The sequence below is a fragment of the Pimephales promelas genome, chromosome 12, assembly GCF_988280905.1.
Source record: "Pimephales promelas chromosome 12, fPimPro1.hap1.1, whole genome shotgun sequence".
NCBI lineage: Eukaryota > Metazoa > Chordata > Actinopteri > Cypriniformes > Leuciscidae > Pimephales > Pimephales promelas.
In genome coordinates, this window is record NC_142780.1 from 30,722,701 (window position 1) to 30,743,983 (window position 21,283).

Here is a 21,283-nt window from a genome sequence, read left to right on the forward strand (position 1 = left end):
AGAGGAAGTGGCCTGCGAGGACGTAAGAGTAAGTGAATCGAGAGAACCGGGTATTACGTTTAACGTATCAGAACTCAAAAACAGAAGCTGTACTGGTGAACTGCTGATATAACAACTCATTTGCTGAAAGCGAGCCTAATTTGGCTCAAAGCTCCAAACTAGACAATATATCACACGTTTATTCACTTGAAAGGCAATTTCAGAATCGATTGCCAAGACTGGCTTGTCGCGCACTTCAAAATATGTGCATGCACGAGAAAGGACGGCCAACGTCTCCTGGATTTCGCCACCAATTAACCATCTCCGCTTCACACGGTGGAATGTTGAATTCCAACAGGGGATTCGAGATTGCAAGTGAAAACTATTGTGGATTATCTCGGCTACTTTTCAAGGAAGTTGTTTCAGTGTCCCACAAGTGGAGTCTTGACAGTGACAGATGGCAAAGCAGCTGGCATCGCTCAAACTCTTCTCCCTTGTGCTAGATTTTCCCCCTCAGTGTTCGCCGTGGATTCTGCCGTGGCGTATTCCAACACCTTTGGCAAGACGTGGCGCAAACCGAGGGAGACAACATTGTGGACAAACTTATGTTGTTTCTTGCTAATTCAGATTTGAATGAGGTTATGCAAAATATCAAACTTCAGGGAGCTTTGGGGGGGCGTTAGTTTCAACTTCTTTCCAGACAAAAAAAAATAAAAATCAACAACTTCCAAAAGCCAAACCACTGACGTCAATTCATATACAGTAGCTCTAGAAATTGCATCTGAAACTATTAAAATCTTGGCTCGCTGCTAGCAGGGGTTAAACCAGCAACTTTTGAGTCTTTAACCACTACACCACAATCTATCCGACTGAAATGACTGTGATGGTGTCACCAACTGGATTCTTAAAAAATGGAAATTCCATCATCAGTTACTCGCCCTCATGTTGTTCCAAACACGTAAGACTTTCGCTCATCTTCGGGACAGAAATGAAGAGCTTTTTGATGAAATCTGAGAACTTTATATCCCTTCATTGACAGCTACGCAACTACCACTTTGGCACGTCAGTTCATAACGAGATCGTGAAAATAATCGGTAACACTTTACTTGAAGGGGTGTGCATAAGACTGACATGACACCTTCATAATCATGACATGACATGTTACGTATATGAAGGAAGTTTTATGCATGTTTGACAAGTGTCATTCGCTCAGTGCAAATATGTCATTGTTTGAGATGTCTTTAGGATACCTTGGCATAAACCAATACATCATAACCTGTCAGTGTCTTGGTCGTGACAACTTGACATTACTAAGACAACACAACCTGTCATAAACATGACATAGCAGATTAATTATCAAACTTAAGAAACCACCTAGCTTCATTGGTTAACATTACATTAAACTGTCAGGTGGTTGGTTTTGACATTGGCTGTCATGAAGCCATTATAACTTTTTAATGACAAACTGTAGTTGAGATCATGTAAAATATTCATGACACAGTTATTATGCCTCATGACAGCCAATGTCAAAGCCAACCACATGACAGTTTGACCTAATTTTATATCAAGATGTCATAAAGACATCTTACACAATGTCATATTTGCATTCAAAATGTCATTATTGAGCAAAAGACACTTAGTTGTCATAAACATGCATAAACCCTACTTCATATTCAAGACATACGTCATGTCATGGTTATGAAGGTGTCATGTCAGTCTTATGCACACCCCTTTAAGTAAAGTGTTACCAAATAATCTGAATTGAGCGGTTTAGTCCAAATTTTCAGGCTTATATAATTACAAATTAAAATAAAGAAAATAACTGAATAAATATAAATCACAAATTAAACTAATAGACAATTAATATTAGACTAATGCTAGACAAGCATCGTGGTGTTGCTTCTTCCAGATAATATCACAGAATTCACAGCCTCTTGTGGCTTATTTTTTTTATTTAATGCAGCCTCTAAAATCTTCAAAAAGCAGCCCAAGGTGCTTAAGCTCAAATAAAATAAGGCATCCAGTTTGTTGCACACCGACTGAAAGGAAAGAGTCCTTGTCAAATGACGTCTGTGTGGATGTATCATTCACAAACTTGACACCATGAATTGTGACACGGCGTTTAACGGTGTCTTCGCCCTGATTGTGCTAAACTATGTAGCCATCACTTCAGTCACAAAGCGGTGGCCGCTTATCGCTTTCCCTCCATATCTGTTTGCCTGTTTGGGACATGCAGTGATGAAGAGGAGAAGGGGGAAATGTCAGGTTCACTTGTAGATCAAGTCGAGCATGTATTATCTCAGCTCTAGTCATCTGTGGCCCCGGCAGCCGCTGGCGCTGTGAGGAGAGAACACACACACTCTCTCTCTCACACACACACACACACACACCATTTCCTGTCATAGAGCTAGAGACGGGCTGAGAGGATCCCTCAGAGAGAGAGAGAGAGAGAGAGGGGAGGAATAAATCCCAAACACTCCTCCAACATGAGGTCATGACCTCAGGTCCCCTGTATCCTTCAGGCAGCATCAGTGTATTACAATTGATTCATTTAAAGGGAGAGATCAGTCGTTCTAGTCGTTCATAAAATACTGAATTTTATGTAAATAAAGTTTGAATTATATACACACAGACACACAGTATATATCGCAAAATATTTGATATCTAATGACTCATATTCAACGTGAGTGTATGCATTACCTCAATTTTAAAATTAACTGATATTTCCGATTTATTCCATGGTTGTGGGAAGCCTGTTTTCTTTTTTTGAATGGCAATGGTCTAAATTTTGAGGAGATTTCTGTAGAACTTTATAACATTTTAATCACATTTTCTATTTTAATTTTGGAGGGAGATTTGTGGAATAATATGTAAAGAATCCAGTTAAACACTGCAACACTATTGTATGCAAAAAATGTCATCTAAATTATATGGTTTTAGGCCAAAAATATTATGCAATACAGAAGTATTATATAAGCTGAGAGCATTATCAAATTAGCCAAAATATGCAATAAATGGTGAGGAATGAACTTTATGAATGACTATCATTTGACTTCTGTGGAGCTTTTGCAGAATTTTACAATTAAATATCATGATAATAACGATCGTCTGAATTCTCTCCAGATCTGAGGACATTTCTTACATTGGATTAAACCAAGCATTAGCAAATTAGTCAAAATGTCTCATAAATGATCATTTACGGGATGTATAAACCTTTATGAGTGAGTATAAATTTGAATTATTTGGAACTTTGATAAGAATTTTGAAATTCAATTTTATGATTTTTTATCATAAAATTGATTTTTTTTTTTAATTTTAGTTAAATCAATATTCTTCTACTAACGGATCATAAATAAAAGAAAAAAAAAACGTTCATTTTATGCATAAATACAGATATTCACAACAAAAATATTTCATTTGGTATGCCAAAAATATATTTCTAATATTATATCTTTCTTTCTTATTATATTATATCTTGCTTTCAAATAAAAACATTTAGGAATCAACCTGTCTAGATTTAATTACACCATCAAAAGTATTATCAAAGCTGAAAGCATTATAAAACGAGTCACAATATCTGATGAGAGATGTGTTAAACCTTATAAACGACTACATGTGGAGCTTTCTGCTTGCAGTGTGATTAAGTGATTTATATCATAAAAAAATCAGATGTTTATCCTTATTTTACAGCAAATAACATAACTTCACCATCTAGCACAGGAGCTTCAATCACATTTAGATAAAATACCTGGCGTATAATAATTAGTGAAGTAAATATTCTTCAAAGAACCATCCTGATTGAATTTATTCCACGCTTTTTAGGTTATCATCACTGAATAGTACAAAAGCAGAAGCTCAATGAAAGCCCCTGATTCCTATCTAATCAATTGCATTTAGGCATGCTTTCACACAAAACCAAATCATTCTGTATGCATTTCCCATTTCTTTAGCCCATGAAAAACACATTTACTGATCTTATTTTATAGGGTTTTCAACTGGACCATCATCTTGCAGCTTTTACTCATTTCATTCAGTGATCTAAATATGAGAATGTACATGGATTCTAGTACCTTGAAACTCAGCAGTAGAGCACGTAATTGGTAAAGCTGCTGAATCAAAGACATGAATGCTGGACCTCCTGTGTCTTTACCCCAGGGTATAATAACCCCTGATGCTTAGTTAGCAAGATTTATATTCATTAACAGGATCCATTCAATTAATTATGACTGACGATGAACGACTCTATAAAAAGAGACAAAATTGGCCCTATTTACTTTCTTAATACACAAATCTAGTCTTACTGTATGTCCAAAGAGAATAAACTTTGTATTTGTAAACTTTTTTTAATGTCATTTTTCAACCCCTGTCATACGTCATATACGTAGAGACCAATTTTCACAATCCAATCAATTCCTGATCAATAAAATGTTCTGCACTATATTAGTCTCTAGTTTCATTCAAAAATATGTCAAATTACAGAAGCAAGATGGGTCGTACACACAGTTTTAAGTGTGCTGTTTGAATTTCTAGTCAGGTCTAGAAAAAAAAAAAAAAAAAACTGACCCCAAACTTAATTCTTAAACTTCAGTGCCTGGTTTGTCTTGGATCAATAATATCTTTCTAAGCAAACTATACATGGTAAGGATGCACCGATATGAACATTTTGGCCAATACCGATAACCGATAATTCTTTATATCTGAAAACCGATATATCGGCCGATAAATCTAGATCCAAATTTTTATATAATTTTTGAAATCCTGACTGCAAAAACAAGTCTCACAATTAAAATCCGTCCCCATAATCTGAAAGCCGATAACAGACATACTGGCCGATAAATCTAAATCCAAATTTTTTATAGAATATTTGAAATCCTGATTGCAAAAACAAAAGTCTCACAACTAAAATCCATCCCCTAACACAATTGTAATGTTCTCATTATAATTTCATGTAGCTGATATGACAACACATTTTGCACTTAACTATATTTTCCTTTTTGATTCCAATCATATTTAAAGCAATTAAGATCAATCATGTTGAACAGTGCGCATTTTAAGTGTCTCAGGAGTCAAGTGTTGAAGGAATGAATTCATTATTTATCAGCTTTAATATATCAGCCAAATTTTATTATCGGGCCGATAACGATAACATAAAAACGAGCAAATATCGGCCGATACCGATATGGTGGCCGATATATCGTGCACCCCTAATATATGGCAAACAGAGTCTCACAGGGACATGAGGCTCTTCATTCGTAGTTGTGTGTTGACGTCGCTTTCCCCCCTCAACCTCAGCCAGATTCTAAAAGCTGAGCCATTTTTGACTGGTTAAAGCCTAGCAAAGTAATTGATGCGTGCAATCACAAATTGGTTCCCCGCCTAAACTTTGGGCCCATTATTTCATTAGATAAAGCCACATTCGGCCTGCCAAAATCATTTTGGTGTCCAACAAGGAATTATAATCCCATTGACACTCAGGAGCGGGCGACGTTACAAACGGGGGAGATTTTCTCTCTGATAAATTTAGCCTCAGATGTAAATAAGATCTATATGAACACGACGTGCCAAATATACACTTGCACGAGTTCCTTGCTTATGAGCAAATAAACCCCACTTGCATATATAATTAGATGTAAGTGTAAATAATTGGTTATGCATGTGCCAACACGCGGATGATGTTTGTCTGTGTGCGTATGTGCGCGCTCCACTCTCAAGTCCCACTGATTCGTCTTTCCAGCCATGTTGAATCCTCTTTTCTTATCAGAGCGGTGCAGGCCTGCATCAGGCGCTCCTTGCTATGACAGAGGCTACAACAATAGGCATGCGATACTGCTGCTTAGCGCTGCGTTTCGGAGGGGAAACCTGCCACAGGCACAGATTAACAACACACACACACACACTTTCTCTCCCTTTCAAACACACGCACCCACTCCCACAAAATAGATTGCAGCCACCAAAACAAAACATTTTTCCAAAGGCCCGGCTCTTGATTAATGAAGTAATGACAAGAAGAAAAATATAATTTCGCCATGAAAAAAAAAATAAAAAAATCCACTGCCACTTGTTCAAGTTTGGGATGAACAATAAACCTATAGGAGGAGGAAGAGGACAGCAAAGAGGAGGAGATAAAGCCGATTGATGGCTGGAATTATTCCTCCCGCTCATTCGATACACTGGTGCACGCTGAATTACAGCATAAAAACAATCCAGGAGCCCAACAGACACTGGTCACCGTTTGACGGCTGCAAATGAAGACAATAGTGTGACATTTCTGTAGCCGTGGACACTCGACCAATACAAACACAAGCTCGGAAGATGCTCTTTTTATAGCTCTTCATTTCAGATTTTTCTGAGCAGTTGGATGAGAAATGTTTGAGTTCATATTGAGATCTCTGACTTTAGACTGCAGATTTCTTTGAGAAATCAGTTTGAGAACTCTTCTGAAACCCATGCAAGATCATGGAGTCTTTCTCAGGAAAAAACATCTGAGGAGCAAGAGACTTAAAGGAGTTGTTCACTTTTAAAAAAAACTTTTTCTGATAATTTACTCACCCCCATGTCATCCAAGATGTCCACGTATTTCTTTCTTCAGTCGGAAAGAAATTAAGGTTTTTGATGAAAACATTCCAGGATTTTCTCCATATAAATGGACTTCAATGGGAACCAAATGGTTCAAGGTCCAAATGAGAGTTTCATTGCAGCTTGAAAGGGCTTTAAACAACACCAGATGACAAATAAGGGTCTTATCTAGCGAAACAATCCGTCTTTTAAAAATAAATAAGAAAGTTTCAGTTTTATAACCACAAATGGTCGCCTTGCTCTGTTCTGTGATGAGCGTTCGTGACTCTCCTGTTCGAACTCGTTCATCAAAATAAACAAATCTTTTTCCGAGCCATGACTCGAAGGGTCCTAGATAAGACCCTTATTCATCATTTGGACCTTGAACCGTTTGGTTCCCAACGAAGTCCATTATATGGACAAAATCCTGGAATGTTTTCATCAAAAACCTTAATTTCTTTTCGACTGAAGAAAGAAAGACATGGACATCTTGGATGACATGGGGGTGAGTAAATTTTCAGCAAAAGTTTTTTTTAAAAGTGAACTACTCCTTTAAGCAAAAGTCTCCATTTGCACTCCACTGAGTCTCATTTCTGGCATAAACAACTGGAAAAAGAGACCTTATTTGAGAGCATTCTTTCCTAACGCTCATCCTGATTTTTGCCGAGTTAGACGTATTGCTGGGTCAGCATATTTTGTTGAGCCTAGAACAACATTCCTGTATGAAAATTCAATCTTAACTATATTCCAACCCCTAAACCTAACCCTACCCATAAGTTATCCCTAAAATCAGAGGGAAATGACAGGTGAATAACACTGATGTACAAACACCTAACCCTGGTTGTAAGCCTAAACTAGACAAAAACTGTAAACTCCTCCCTCAAATCTGATTAGTTGATTGGTGTCACACTTGGTGAAACCAGGCTCTGCATCCCTAAACAAAACATAAATGCTCGAGTGATGTTTTTTCAATGCTCAAAATACAGTTTATGACGACAAATGAAAAGCAAATCTGTTGAAATCAAACCAACACTTCACACAACGTTTATCAAGGTTATGCTAGAATCAGAATTTAATTGATAATGTCTTTCAAATTTAATTTAAATTGAGGTAATAAACAGGCTATTTTGGTAGAATAAGAATGAAATTCTTAGAAATTCAAATAATATCTAAACAGACATTACATATACAATATTTAATTAATTACAACTATTGAAAGAACACATCATTTCCCTTTAAATTACAATTTAGAAGATTCTACTTCCTGCCATTACAAAATCTAATTCGACTTCCTGTGGGGTGTGGCCAATTCAACAGGGAACAGTTTCTTCAAATGTAAATTATGCACAACCCACTCAAAACACACTCCAACATTAAAGCAGAAAATGTCATCCATTGACAAGACTGTCAGTTAATTGAAATTGACAGAGGATATGTATCCCGCCTGGTTATCCCTGCTTCTTAACAAAGCTTTTTAATTAGCGAACAGATCATTCGTTAGATGGGCACTGAACTAAAAGCCATACTTAACTAACAGCCATCTTGGAAAGAGGCCTGTAAATCTGTAGTTCATTATTAGGCCGTTTCCAAATCAATTATTAACACTTAAAATGGACACCGGGCAGCGAGAGGCACAGAGCTATAGGCCGCAGTCCGGGTTGAGTCCAGGCCCGGTAATTACCGTGATGAAGACACCTGCTACTCAATAGCTTCGACCCGCACCGGCCGCCCGGCCCCCAGATGGCAGACATTTATGTCTGAGTGTCATTATTAATTTGTGTTAATTTGGTGGGGTGGATGGGCTCGTCGCTCACCTGCACAGGGGCTGCTGGGTAATTGAGCTCTAATGGCCTGATTGATCGGCAGGAGAGGAGAGAGCTCAGGCGACTATCACTCAGACGCGGAGAGAAAGCGCTCTGTAGACACAGCCGTTCAAACATCCATCGGACACTGACACCACAATATATCTTGAATCAATTTGCAAGTCATTCCGGTCACATTTCAAAGAACAACTCTGTTAAAGCAGCCTGTCTTGCCATTTTATTCACATCCTCAATCATTTCAATACCTAATTATTTTCGGACCTGGCGTAGGAAACACGACAGAAAAATAGTGTCCACTTTTAGGTATGATTCACCGTTCAGATAGCTTTTGGAGATCCGCTCCAGAGTGTTAAATCAATAACTGCGATCATAGTGAGAGGCGACTCACTGAGTCGTGAATCATTTGAGTGGAACGAAGATGGACGGCATCCAGACTGAGTTTCGTGTGTAGGGACTGCAGAGCGTGGCATCGTAAACTCCCAGAAGCCCTCTGGTCTCCGCTGACTTCTCTGTACATCAGATGTGCCCTTCGCACCGATAAGCCCTCATCACGTGACCCTATCTCTGCCCAGCAGATGCCAAGATCTTCTGACTGAGCTCTCTCACCCGCTCACCCCAGGAAGGCTACATTATTCAGTTCTAGATGCTGGACGCCCCCAAACTCATGTCCTACTTCACCATATACAAGGGCGGACACACAATATTAGGTTTTCTATACACTTTCATTCATACACATGTAAAACACTAAAGCTTTGGGGATTTTCTTCATGCTAATGAAAGTTAGATCTGAGAATTTGGGAGATCTAACCAAAATCTTATTTCCTCATGATAATATATACAGTCAAACAGATTTTTTTTCCCTAGCAGGACACTAAAATTCTTCATACAGTGGACTATCAGTAAATTTTGTACAAATTTGGGACCAAAAAGTTCAGACACTTTGACCTGACATTGATTTGCTTAAGTGTTTTTAAACCTTTTTACACCACAGACTGAAAAAGCATTGCTTGGTTGACCTAAATTGATATTATCACTAATTATAACTAATTGTGCAGTTAAATTTAACAGCTGACAGCTATTCAACCTAATTTACTTGTCTAACAGAAGGATGGCCAAAATTAGTGAGATATTAACTGATTTGATAACTCTGAGTTCTTGTCATATTGTCTCATTTCTAAAGTATAGCAAATAAACAGTGCTAATGTGGGAAATGTTGAAGGCGTCAGAACACATTTTTATTTGACTGTATGTTAGGCTGCTGTCTAATGCACGGATCACTGTATTTTATCATTCATGTACGTTTCTTCATCGCTTTAACATGTAAATAACTTTAGAAGTATGAAAATATTTACATACCACAATATACAGCAACATTTCTATCGATACAAACTTTATATCATCACCACGATATATATCAGCATACCATACAGCCCTACTTTTAAGCAACCGGCCTTAAAAAAGATGCAGAGTTTTCTGAACATTCAATCATAGTAAATGTCATGAGCTGCACATTGATTAAAAGCTGGTGTGACTGTCCCATCAAATCCTCTGAAACAATGTTGACCCGCCTCAGCATGCTGAATACATTCACTATACTAACATTTGACATTTGAGACATCACTTGAGACATCATTCAGATCCATAAACCAGCAGGCAAAATGATAGCACTTTGGGTTCAGTCCACATCATACATCATAAATCAGCAAGTTCTGTCTTTCCCAGATCAGGTAACACAGGTGCTTATCACAGTGAATTGGAAATTCAACAGATTGCACCTCTAAGGGTCAAAATACATGATGATGGAGCTTTCTTTTTAAAGACATCACACTTCATTTCAACTTCAAGACTTTTCATGCTGTTCTCTGACATTACACGTTTTAACCTTGCAGAACGTCACAATGTTTGGTTTCCTTAAATCACTGTGCTGACAATGTTTTTCTCTAAGATTTTAAAGGAATAATGCACACAAAATTGACATTATTTACCCACTTTTGCTTAGTTAAATACTAAAAAACTCAAGAGGAAAGAAGAAATTTTGAAAACAAAACTGACCTACTGCTTTAAATATATCAGACAACTGAATTTAAGCAAAAAGATATTCCAATTTGTGTGCACTTTCTAGGGGCGGTGCAGCGGAAAATCAACTCAAAAGCATGATGAAAAAAAAAAAACGATTTAATAAAGTTATAAGTTATGCGTTAGAGTAATCCCCTAGAATGGAGCCTCAAAGTCCGAACTCCTCACAGACTTTTCCTTACGTTTTAACAGGATAAATATGAGATTCGTTACAATTTTTAATAACTATTGCTTAATTAATCCACATTCAAAATGAAATGTGAAATCCTAAAGGATTCCTCTTTCCGCCTGAGTAGTTAGGTCAACACTTTCTTCTTTTCGTTCTCTCTTGAACGGATGAAGGAACGTAGGGGCCTAACTGGAAGAATCAGATCCAAACTAAGAACAACATCAAATCTAGAAGATATTATATTAAGCAGGAGTTTAGTAATAAAATAAGCAGATTAAATGGTTAAAAGCACATAGGAGGTAATTCTGAGGTCAGTTTGATGCTAGAATATTCAAGTAGCACTGGGTTATAATCTATATGCAACACAATTAACATCTGTTTATGTTCAGTAATCTTTCCCGTGTGTCAATATGCAAATGATGGACTTCAGGGAAAATAAGCCTCACCCTTAATAATGAACAGCTTCATGGACGGATTTACAAATACTGAACCTCTGTTAAAGGTGAAGTGTGTGTTCATTTTTTAAAAACTTTTGCAAACCAATGTAACTGGTTCTGTTTGAACTAAACCATTTAATTTATTTTAATTTGGTGCATCCTTCACCTTTAACCCTCGTCAATGTTTAACTGGAGATAACGTACCTGAGCATCTGTGTTTAGGTCAATTTTGCCCTCGAAAGGCCCCCACGTGGTCCCTACAGGAAGCTGCTGTCGGCTGTGAATGCGACGTTCTCCATCTTTGTTGAACAGGTCCAGTTCTCCTATGTGACAGAACAGGAAAATCAATCAGTGTCACACAATAAATATATTTAGGATGCGTGAATGACTCGACATTTTTTATGCCTTTATTATTTGCGCTGAGACTAAGCAATAAGAAATACATTCTATCTTAAAAAATAAATTAAATTAGATTTCAGTGAGGGAACGTGACAGAAATAGAAACCAAGGGACTGACTGTAAAAAAATATTGTTGGTTTAACTTAAAAAAGTAAGTAACCTGGGTTGCCTTAAAATTTTAAGTTGATTGAACTGGAAAAAGTGAGTTAATACAATGAAGGAGATTAATTTAACCATCAGAAACTCAAAATAACAAGTTATCTGAACTAAATAAATTATTTAAGTTGATTTGACAAAAGAAAAAATGTTGTGATTACTACATTGTAAAAAAATATTATTAGTTTTTAACTTAAAAAAGTAAGTAACCTGGGTTGCCTTAAAATTTTAAGTTGATTGAATTGGAAAAAGTGAGTTAATACAATGAAGTAGATCAATTTAACCATCAGAAACTGAAAATAATAAGTTATCTCAACCAAATAAATTATTATAAAGTTGATTTGACAAAAGAAAATATGTTGTGATAACAAATCTTGAAAATATTTTTTACAGTGTAGTCGTTGCTGGTTAGGACAATAAAATTCTGACATACAAAAATATTTATGGATGCTGCAAATTTTGCACTACTCAAATTTTCTTCAATAAAATGTACAACAACCTAACTACATTTTAATAATAATCACATTAACAATTCTTTTAGTAGTGTAGCTCATTACCTTAAAAGTAATACTGTTGATTTTTAACCTTTTTGTATATTTTAAATGATGCGATCACGATTCATTGCTAGAAGTTTCAGTTTAAAAGCCATTATCTGAGCATCATCGAGTGTTTTCCAGCCTCCTCAAGTGAGTGACTGTAGTATTTGATACAGACTCCAGCACCTGTTCTCAGAGCTGATGGCGATCAGATGGAGCGCATCAAACCGCTGGGATGCTAACTCCTCTTGAAAGAGCGTCTTTCACTCTCTGATAAAACCTCGCTGAGATGTTACAGGCTTACCGACTGGCAGCGTGGGCTCTATTTCTGTTTTCCAGGAAGGGGGCCGAGGCCTCTTGTTAGTGCCGCGCTGAGCTCGGAGTTAATTAACCGTGTCACGGGATAGCACAGCTAGCCCCGCGAGTTCCCTGAGCGCTGCTATCTAATCAGTTAGATTTTGTGTGCTTTTTTAGGACAGTGATTAATCAAACAGTTATTATAATAGACTGCCTGGTCATGACTCTCGTCTCTTGAGGGCTAGGGGGCTCTTGTCACGAGGATCTCAAGAGCAGACTTCCGGCTGGTTTTCATGGCGATGTCGAGAGCTTTTTGGGGCCAACCTGCGACGGAGGGAGATTTATCCCTCGGAGCTCGAGTGCTATCTGCTTTATCTTCCTGCGAGCTTCCGGCTAGCTGTTGTCACAGCACTCATTGCAACAGCTTTTTACAGTGAGAGGTGGGCTGAGAATCTGAACCACACTGAAAATATTTGCGCGAATTGTTCACAAAGGTCAGAACTTTCTCATAAAATTCAAATAAAAACACAAATGAGACAAAATGTGTATGTATAACATAGCCAACACTCTTAAAAATATCTTTATCTTCATAATTATCTTAATCATTATTAGCATTGATGGTTCCATGACGAATCTATGAAACATCCATTGAAACCTTTTCAATGTAGACTACAAAAGTGGGAGAAAAAAAAAAAAAACATCGAGGGCTTGGAGCCAGAGAGGCGTAAGTGGCATTTTGGGCGAATATGAGTTCTTTATATCAAAATAAAGGTCTCGATGAGCTTTATCCAATGGTGTCAAAATACCTATCTGAGATCAAACTGTATTGAATAAAGCAACAAAAAGGCTAATCTGACGTATTTGAATTTTTTTTTTTTGGAAAATGTTTTAGAACATCTTCACTGTGTTAATATGCCATACATTTTTTTACTTAAATACTCATTCATGCAAGTATGCCTGTGGTTGGAATGTTTGTTATTTAAGGTTAATAATACAGGTGATTGAAGTGTGGTCAAAATTTTGTTTTGTCTCTCCTGTAAAGTTTGTTAAAAGCCACTTACGCCCCTCTGGCTCCAAGCCCTCGATGTTTTTTTTTCCTCCCACTTTTGTGGTCTACATTGAAAAGGTTTCAATGGATGTTTCTCTCGATCTCTCTCGAAATGTTCTTCACACTAAGAAAAAGGGGATTTTTTAAAAACGGTTTAATGAAATGTTCCCCCTTTTGGAACCATTATTTTTAAGATTGTGCAGATTTTTTTGGTCTGGGGAGATTTTGATCAGAAATGTGTAAAATCATATTGAGATCTCTTTACTTTTGCATTGCAGACTTTGGTATCTTGAGAACTTGGAGTCTCACAGTTTGAGATGTTGCGGAGATATCTTCTGAAACTCTCAGAAGAAACGTACTTTATAGCATTTGCTCTCATTTCTAGGAACAGACACATCATTTGTGATTTTGACTGCAGCCAGACAGTGTCTGCAACACTCACACACAACATCAAGGTGTGTGTGTAGTGCAGCATGTTTGGTGACCTGTGCTAAATAAAAGCCTGTTGGGTAGATGATCTTCAGCGTGTTCTTTGTTGGCTGAAGCGCTGATTGAACTTTAAAATGACCTATTCAGCTGTGTTTCTCACTGCAGATATGATCTGCGTTTCTGTGACATACAAACACGCTAGTCTGCTTGTATGGAAATTCCCCTGCGACTGAATAAACATCACAGTACATCCATTCCCAGACGTTAAGTGCATTTTCCTCCAGCATATAAACGCCTTAAAGCATGTAGGAATAGGATTTTTGGACAGAAAAGACCATGATGAATGAATTTGGCAATCACTCAGCACTATGGTAAATATCCAAAAACCATGGTATTACTGGAGAACTGAAATAGTCTCAAACACCAGCGCTATCTCATGACCAAGTGTGAATAAAAGGTGGCTAATTCATATGAATTCGTACGACCTCATCTGAACGAATTCGTGCGATTCGTCTAAACCCCAGTCATGGGTAGGTTTAGGGGTGGGGTCAGGAGTAGGTCATTCATAGGAATTGGGCAACCGTATTTAGTAAAAACCGTACGAATTTGTACGAGTGAGGTCGTATGAATTTGTACGAATTTGCCACCTCGTAAAATTCGTATGAATTGCTTTGAGATCGGGTTGGAAACACTGCTTGTGAAACCATACTTGTATACATTCAAAGAATTGCGTTTCTTATTTCCTGCAACCCCTTCTCCAGTGCTAATGCCTTCATTCCATGTTATGGAGCTCAGCAGAGATAGTGGGAGAATTTAGGAGGTGGGGGGTCTCTCTGAAGCCTGTCGTGTTCCTGCCAGCCTGTTGGAAGGTGGGGAACCTCATTAAAGGGAAATAATTAAGCGTTGGAGCGCAGCTGGTCCACATCACAGGCAGGCTAAATCTATGCTAGCCCACCACCGCTTGATGTGCTCTGTTCCTACTCTGATAAGACCTCGTGGCCTTTCGCCACGATCGCACAAGTTTCTCTTTAGCCCGCCTTGTCACTTTCGCTGAAGTTTTCTGTGCATCCCATGCTGGGGGGAATGAGAAAGGCGTGCTGCACAAGGATATCTGAAGACCTAACGCTGGTAAGAACCAACGTGCCAGTCGTCCGCGGGAACGTTCCAAGCCACGTCTCGAAACCTCGCGTCCCAGCTGGCTCATCCCAGCTGTTACTGATACGACACTAGCCCGAGAGGCAAGACGACGACATACGGCTCAGTGTGCGTAATGAGCCAGCCTGCCACCATCGCCATGTTTGCCACAAGCGTTTAGATGTTGACTCGCCATAGATTATGAGATCAAGATGTACACTTGCAGATTATCCACTTGGAACTGGCACGAATGGTGCTGAATGCTGGCTTTGCTGGTCGATTACTGACATGCGTGTACTTTTTGTCTAGATTTTCCACGAGTCAAATATACAATGATAAACAATCAGTGTTTTATCAATTAGAAATGTGTTTGAGATGCGCCACCAAATTTAGAGTACAGAGCTTGACTTAAACAATGAGTGACGGTGGTTCATTGTTTTTTTTTTTTTTTAGAAATCTGTTCATGGAATATAGTTTATATTTCATAAGTTGTCAAAGAGATTTTATTATTTTAGTTTTATTTTAGACAAAGAGACAATGCTAAATGTGTACCAAAATTGTTACAAAATCATGAACTCATTGTTAATTTCAAGGGGAATATTTCATTTTTTTTATGGTTGTTTAGTTCACCCAGAAATGAAATTCCTGCCATCATTTACTCACTCTCAAGCCTTACTGTATACATTTCTTTCTTCTGTTGAAAACAAAGGAAGATATTTTGAAGAATACAGTTGACAATAGCCATTGACTGCCCTATTACTTTTTTCCATACAATGGAAGTCCATGGCTACCGACAACTCGTTACCATAGCAGCATTCCTCAAAATATCTTCCTTTGTGTTCAGAAGAAAATTTTTGGGTGAACTACACCTTTAACTATACCAGATTAGTGAACGTGATATCCCCAAGTAAATCATTTTCCTGGATCAACATTCTTGTTGATCCTGGAAAAACAGTCCAATCAATAAATCAATCAGATACGAGGGATACGATTTCAGTTAATCTCCAGTTTAGGCTTAAAACAAGGGTTAGGGATTCTATGCCATTCTTATGCACCTATCATTTCCCTCTGATTTCAGGGATAAGTTATTGGTAGGGTTAGGTTTAGGGGCAGAGAAAGGGTTAGGACTATGTTTTTGGACAGGGATGCTGTTCCAGAAACATGTCATGCCCAATCACAGTGACTATATTATTGAAAACAATGCTATCACACACTTAACCTATGCTGGTTTGCTGGTCTGTTGTCCCAGTTTAGCTAGGTTGTCTATTGTTTGGTTTTAAGAACGCTTATCAGAAGGTCAGGATTGGATACTAGGGTTGCCGCGGTGAGGAAAATTTCCCACCGGTTAATCGACGTGTGACAACACCGGTAATCCCGGTGTCACCGTGGAGGGCAGGGCGGGGGGGTTAAATAGCTTTTAAAAGCGTGCGCGTTATACTTTCACTTTCGAAATAAGCGTCAATTGCTTGAATGGACAAAAAAAACAACTCGCTGATAATAAAACTTTTATTTATAGACTTTTATTAGCATAACGAACGAATAAAAATAACCCCATGCATAGGCTGAAAAAAGTGAAAATCGGCAAAATGTGGGCCCAAACAAATAAGAACCATAAAACGTTAATTAACGAATAAGAAAATAAAATAGGCCTAAATAAATTACACAAAGTTTAAATGAGATAAAACCAATTAAAAAGAGACGAATATAAAATAAAAACTTCAAAACGGACCTTAGCCTACATAAATGACATACTTTCACTTTCGAAATAAGCGTCAATTGCAATTCAGCGTCAATTGCTGGAATGGACAAAAAAAAAAAAAAAAAAAAAAAACAACTCGCTGACAATAAACTTTTATTTAGACAGCACTTTTATTAGAATAATAAACGAATAAAATATAGACAGAACTTTTCTTAGCATAACGAACGAATAAAAATAACCCCATGCATAGGCTGAAAAAAGTGAAAATCGGCAAACTGTGGGCCCAAAAAAAATAAAACGTTTATTAACGAATAAGAAAACAAAATAGGCCTAAATAAATTAAACAAAGTTTAAATAAGATAAAACCAAATAAAAAGAGACGAATATAAAATAAAAACTTTAAAAAGGACCTTAGCCTACATAAATGACAGCACTCTAAAAAAAAGTAAAACACTATAAATTGGCATTTATTAACATTAATATATATTGGCCAAAATATTGCCAAACAGGCGCTTTTGCATTGCGTTTTGACACCAAATCTTCCGCCATTATCTTGCTTTTCTGTAATTTGACTCGTTCTCGTCTCCACACGTGCTAAATGGAATCCTGATGCTTGCTGATCTGTGACGTGACGGCACGCGTTGCGCAGTTCATTTTTAATTATAATGCTCTCTTCAGAACTAAATAATTGAACATTATTATTTTTAATTAATTCAAATAAATATTTTAGCAAAAACGAATACTTTAAAAAAAAAGTCAAGACATAGCGGTGTCACGGTGGGAAAGTGATGTCACCGGTGATGGGGCTTAAAACCGGTAACACCGTCAACACCGTCTATCGCGGCAAGCCTATTGGATACCAGTTGGTCAACCAACTAAACTTGCTGAACATCAAGTTTAGCCAGGGTGAGAGACCAGCTAGACCTGTTTAAAACCACTAAGACCATTAAACCAGCTGTTTTTCAGAAGGGTTTAGCATTGTCTTTCCCTGTTGACTGCGGTCATTATCAGAACAAACTGTGGCTCGTTTTTGGGTCACAACCCATTAGTTGAGCATCACCGAAACAGAAGTTGCGAGATCAGTTTAGCAGTGGTAATGAAGCGTCCTCAGGCAGAGCTCACAGGTCGTAACACCCAAAAGCTCTCTCATCAACCAGGCCTGAAATGCCACCATCTTGGCACGGAGGAGCTGTTGATATGAGTGAAGAGAACTCCATCCCCCTGTCCCTCCACTCCTCCCAAGATAAGATCATCTGTCGCTCTTCTCCGGGGTCCGCTCCCCCTCACCACAGATCTCTGGCAGAACCATGAATGTCCCTTTTGTGTGCACAGATCTTTCTTTGATAGCCCCAAAAAAGATGCTGCACGCGGCAACTGTTTGTTTCCCCCTGTGACGGAGGGAAGATGGGGGATTGGGGTGGGGGAAATCACATCTCCCGCCTTTAAAATACAGACAAAATCTAAACAAGAACATACGTTTTTTGGAACCTACTAAGACAAAGCTACAATGTCACAGCACAGCAAGAGAAAGAAAAAGATACTTCAACAAACAAAGACCAACCAAATAATGTACACTGTTGCACATTATACAGTGTAATTTCTTTAATTTTGTGGGGATATTTGTGATGTTGCACAACCCAAACTGTCTATAGTCACCAGTCAACTGTCTTTTTTTTAATTCGAGTGATTAAAATTTGATAGTATATTTACAAACAAATTATAAATATTTGATCTACTATTGGAATACCATAGTATTATTTTTCCATACTATGGAAGTCAATGGGGTCCATCAACAGTTTGGCAACCCAAATTCTTCAAAATATCTTCTTAAGAAACTATTATTACTATACATGTTTGGAACAACTTGAAGATGAGTAAATTATGACACTATTTTCACTTTTGGGTGAACTATCCCTTTAGATAGGTGGGTTAGATCTTACTGAGAAAGTAATTTAACATCGATAATGTTCGTCTCCTTTAGTTAGCGCACATGCTGTCTGACATACAGAGACTCATTTCATGTCCTCTAAATAATATTTGTATTAATCAAAAAAAAGGCCAAATATGAGTGATATTTTTTCTAAAACAGAAAAAATTATTTTGTATTCATTTCAATGAATCAAATTCAATGAAAGGTGAAGCATGCGAGAATGTCAAAAATAATAGAAAAAAATGTATACAAAAATACTTTAACCCTTAAATGCATGAATTCCGAATCTATATCTAAAACAGATGGCTCACCAACTGCAATAGCATCTCCTGATGTTTTAATAATAATTACAAAAGACTAAAATAAAGCATATTTCATTACTTTTTGGAATATGGAAGGGTTCAATTTGAGCAGATGATTCATATCATCATCACTGTCATCATAGCTCATTTTCCCAGTACATTTAGTGTCTGGCCCATATTCACGATCTCAAACATATTCTCAAAACTATTGTTTTCAGTGTCTTTAAAATCAATATTTTGATCTCTGACAGCTTCTTCACAAGATCCATAATCAAGTGACAGTTAATCAGCATTTAATCGCTGAGCCATTTCAAGTATTGCTGAAGATACTTGTGTATTCTTTTGTTTTATGCCTGACTGGTAAGTATGAGTAAAACATCAAGTCATCATTGTGTATCAGACAGTGCCACCTTAAACAATAAAGGTGAATTGCACTTATTGAGTTAGAGTTTCAATTATTGTTATACTTACACTATTACATATCATGGGTCGCTAGTGACCCTATACACTTTTTTACCAAAAAAAAGAAAAGAAAACAGACTATTTAATTTTCCCCCATGTTATATGGTTTAGCATGAATAGATTGAGGAATACTAAGAATGTTGATGTCTAACTCTTAAAAAAATTAGGGTTAAGGGTTAAAAACATATAATGCCACTAATAGTGCATGAATTACACAATTCACCTTTAAAAGTATTTTATCCGAAAACACACATCTTTTTTCAATAGTCATCTTTAAACATTTACACTTCAGAAATGGTCTGGATCAGATCAAAATGGATGCTTTAAAAAGAAGGTCACATGAATTTGTCATGTTGGAAGGTACAGATGCCCATCAGCCACGTGTGACAATACAGGAGTCACATATCAAGATCTAGAGCAGCTTATGAACCAAATGAACATACAGTGAGGGGCATGTGTAGAGAAATGGAGAGCTCAGTATCGCTCCATAAAAGGTGCAGGAGCTCTGAAGGAGATATGTGATCTGAAATTTTACAGCTGAAGGAGAAATGTCAGAGCGCTTCGATAAGAGAGCGATGAACTTTCCTCCACCCCCCTCCGAACCCCCATTATCAGCTCGAAGAGAAGCAAATGCATCATTTTTATCCCACGGCTTTACCATTATCTCCTCGGCAGACACTTGTTTTAAAACACACAAGGACCTTTTTACCTTGCTCTCGCTCTTCTCTCTCTCTCACACACACACACCCTCTCTGTCTTAATAAACTAACCTCTTACTAAAAGAGGCTGGGAGTTTGGAGTATTCTGAGAACAAGCATTATTTATGGAAGAAGAAAATGTCTAACACTCAGTACACCTAGACTTACACTTACACTCCTGAAAACATAGACAAGGTAATATCATTCCACTACCTGTCAAAAGTTTGGGGTCTGTAAGATAATAATAATAAATAAATAAACCTTCGATGCAGCAAATAATACATTGAAGGTACAATATGTAGGATTTTTCACCACCAGGGGGCGCTAACCTCTTACAATAAAAAAGGCGTATATCAATGACGCAAAGCATTAAGTGGAATTATGGATCTTGTCGCCAAGATCTTTAAAGGATTGATGTTTTTAACATGACTGTGGTGTGAAGCAGGGCGCGATTACTAATGAGAGACGTATACCAGCGCCACAATCATCGCGAGTCTCGCGGATATACCGTTAAAGGAATAAGGACATTTCATTCTACCGAACTACACGCAAGTGCTGAATTACTACTCGCACATGTCAGTTTATTAGACGAATTAAACTTGAGGTAACGCAGCGCTGCTTCACTTTTACACTATCACACTAAACTGCATTGAGTGTGTTGTTGAATGTTGTTAGTTAGGTTGTTTGTTGGCTATATAAGACCAGCAGTAAGCTAGATCAACATTAGAATAACATACAGATCATATTCTAACATTTCATCATGTTGAGCTATATAACATTGATTAGTTTTATGTACATTTGCTCACCTGTCTAATGTACATGCAACAGTCGCGTCTCTGTCAAGTCGAAGTTAGTCGCGGATTTGGAGCTCTCGGCATCTCGAAAGATGTTGATCTTCGTTTTAGTCCTCTTTTTGTCTCAAAGTCTGCTTGCAATGGTCCATAATGTGTGAGCAAAACAACAACAGAGTGAGCGTCCTGCTAGGCTTAACTCAGTTGTCCACGTCTGTCGCCATGGTTACTATGGTAGTAAGAGCGGAAACCGAAGGTAACGCGGATATGACGCCATTGACTGTCGACTTCCTCACCCCTCCTCACACGTCCCGTTTCCCCGCAATTTTCTCACGATTTACAAATAGTTGTAAACATTGGGGA

General features: G+C 37.7%; 1 protein-coding gene across 3 annotated transcripts in view; it reads right to left on the reverse strand.

Annotated features, from left to right (window-relative positions):
• The window catches only part of zfpm2a (zinc finger protein, FOG family member 2a), a 176,582-nt gene that overhangs the window by 69,231 nt on the left and 86,068 nt on the right, over positions 1 to 21,283 (reverse strand). For all 3 annotated transcript variants that reach the window (XM_039650840.2, XM_089117939.1, XM_089117940.1), the window contains one exon: positions 11,244 to 11,362. In XM_039650840.2, coding sequence (XP_039506774.1) covers positions 11,244 to 11,362 — 119 coding nt within the window. The remainder of the gene's footprint in view (positions 1 to 11,243; positions 11,363 to 21,283) is intronic.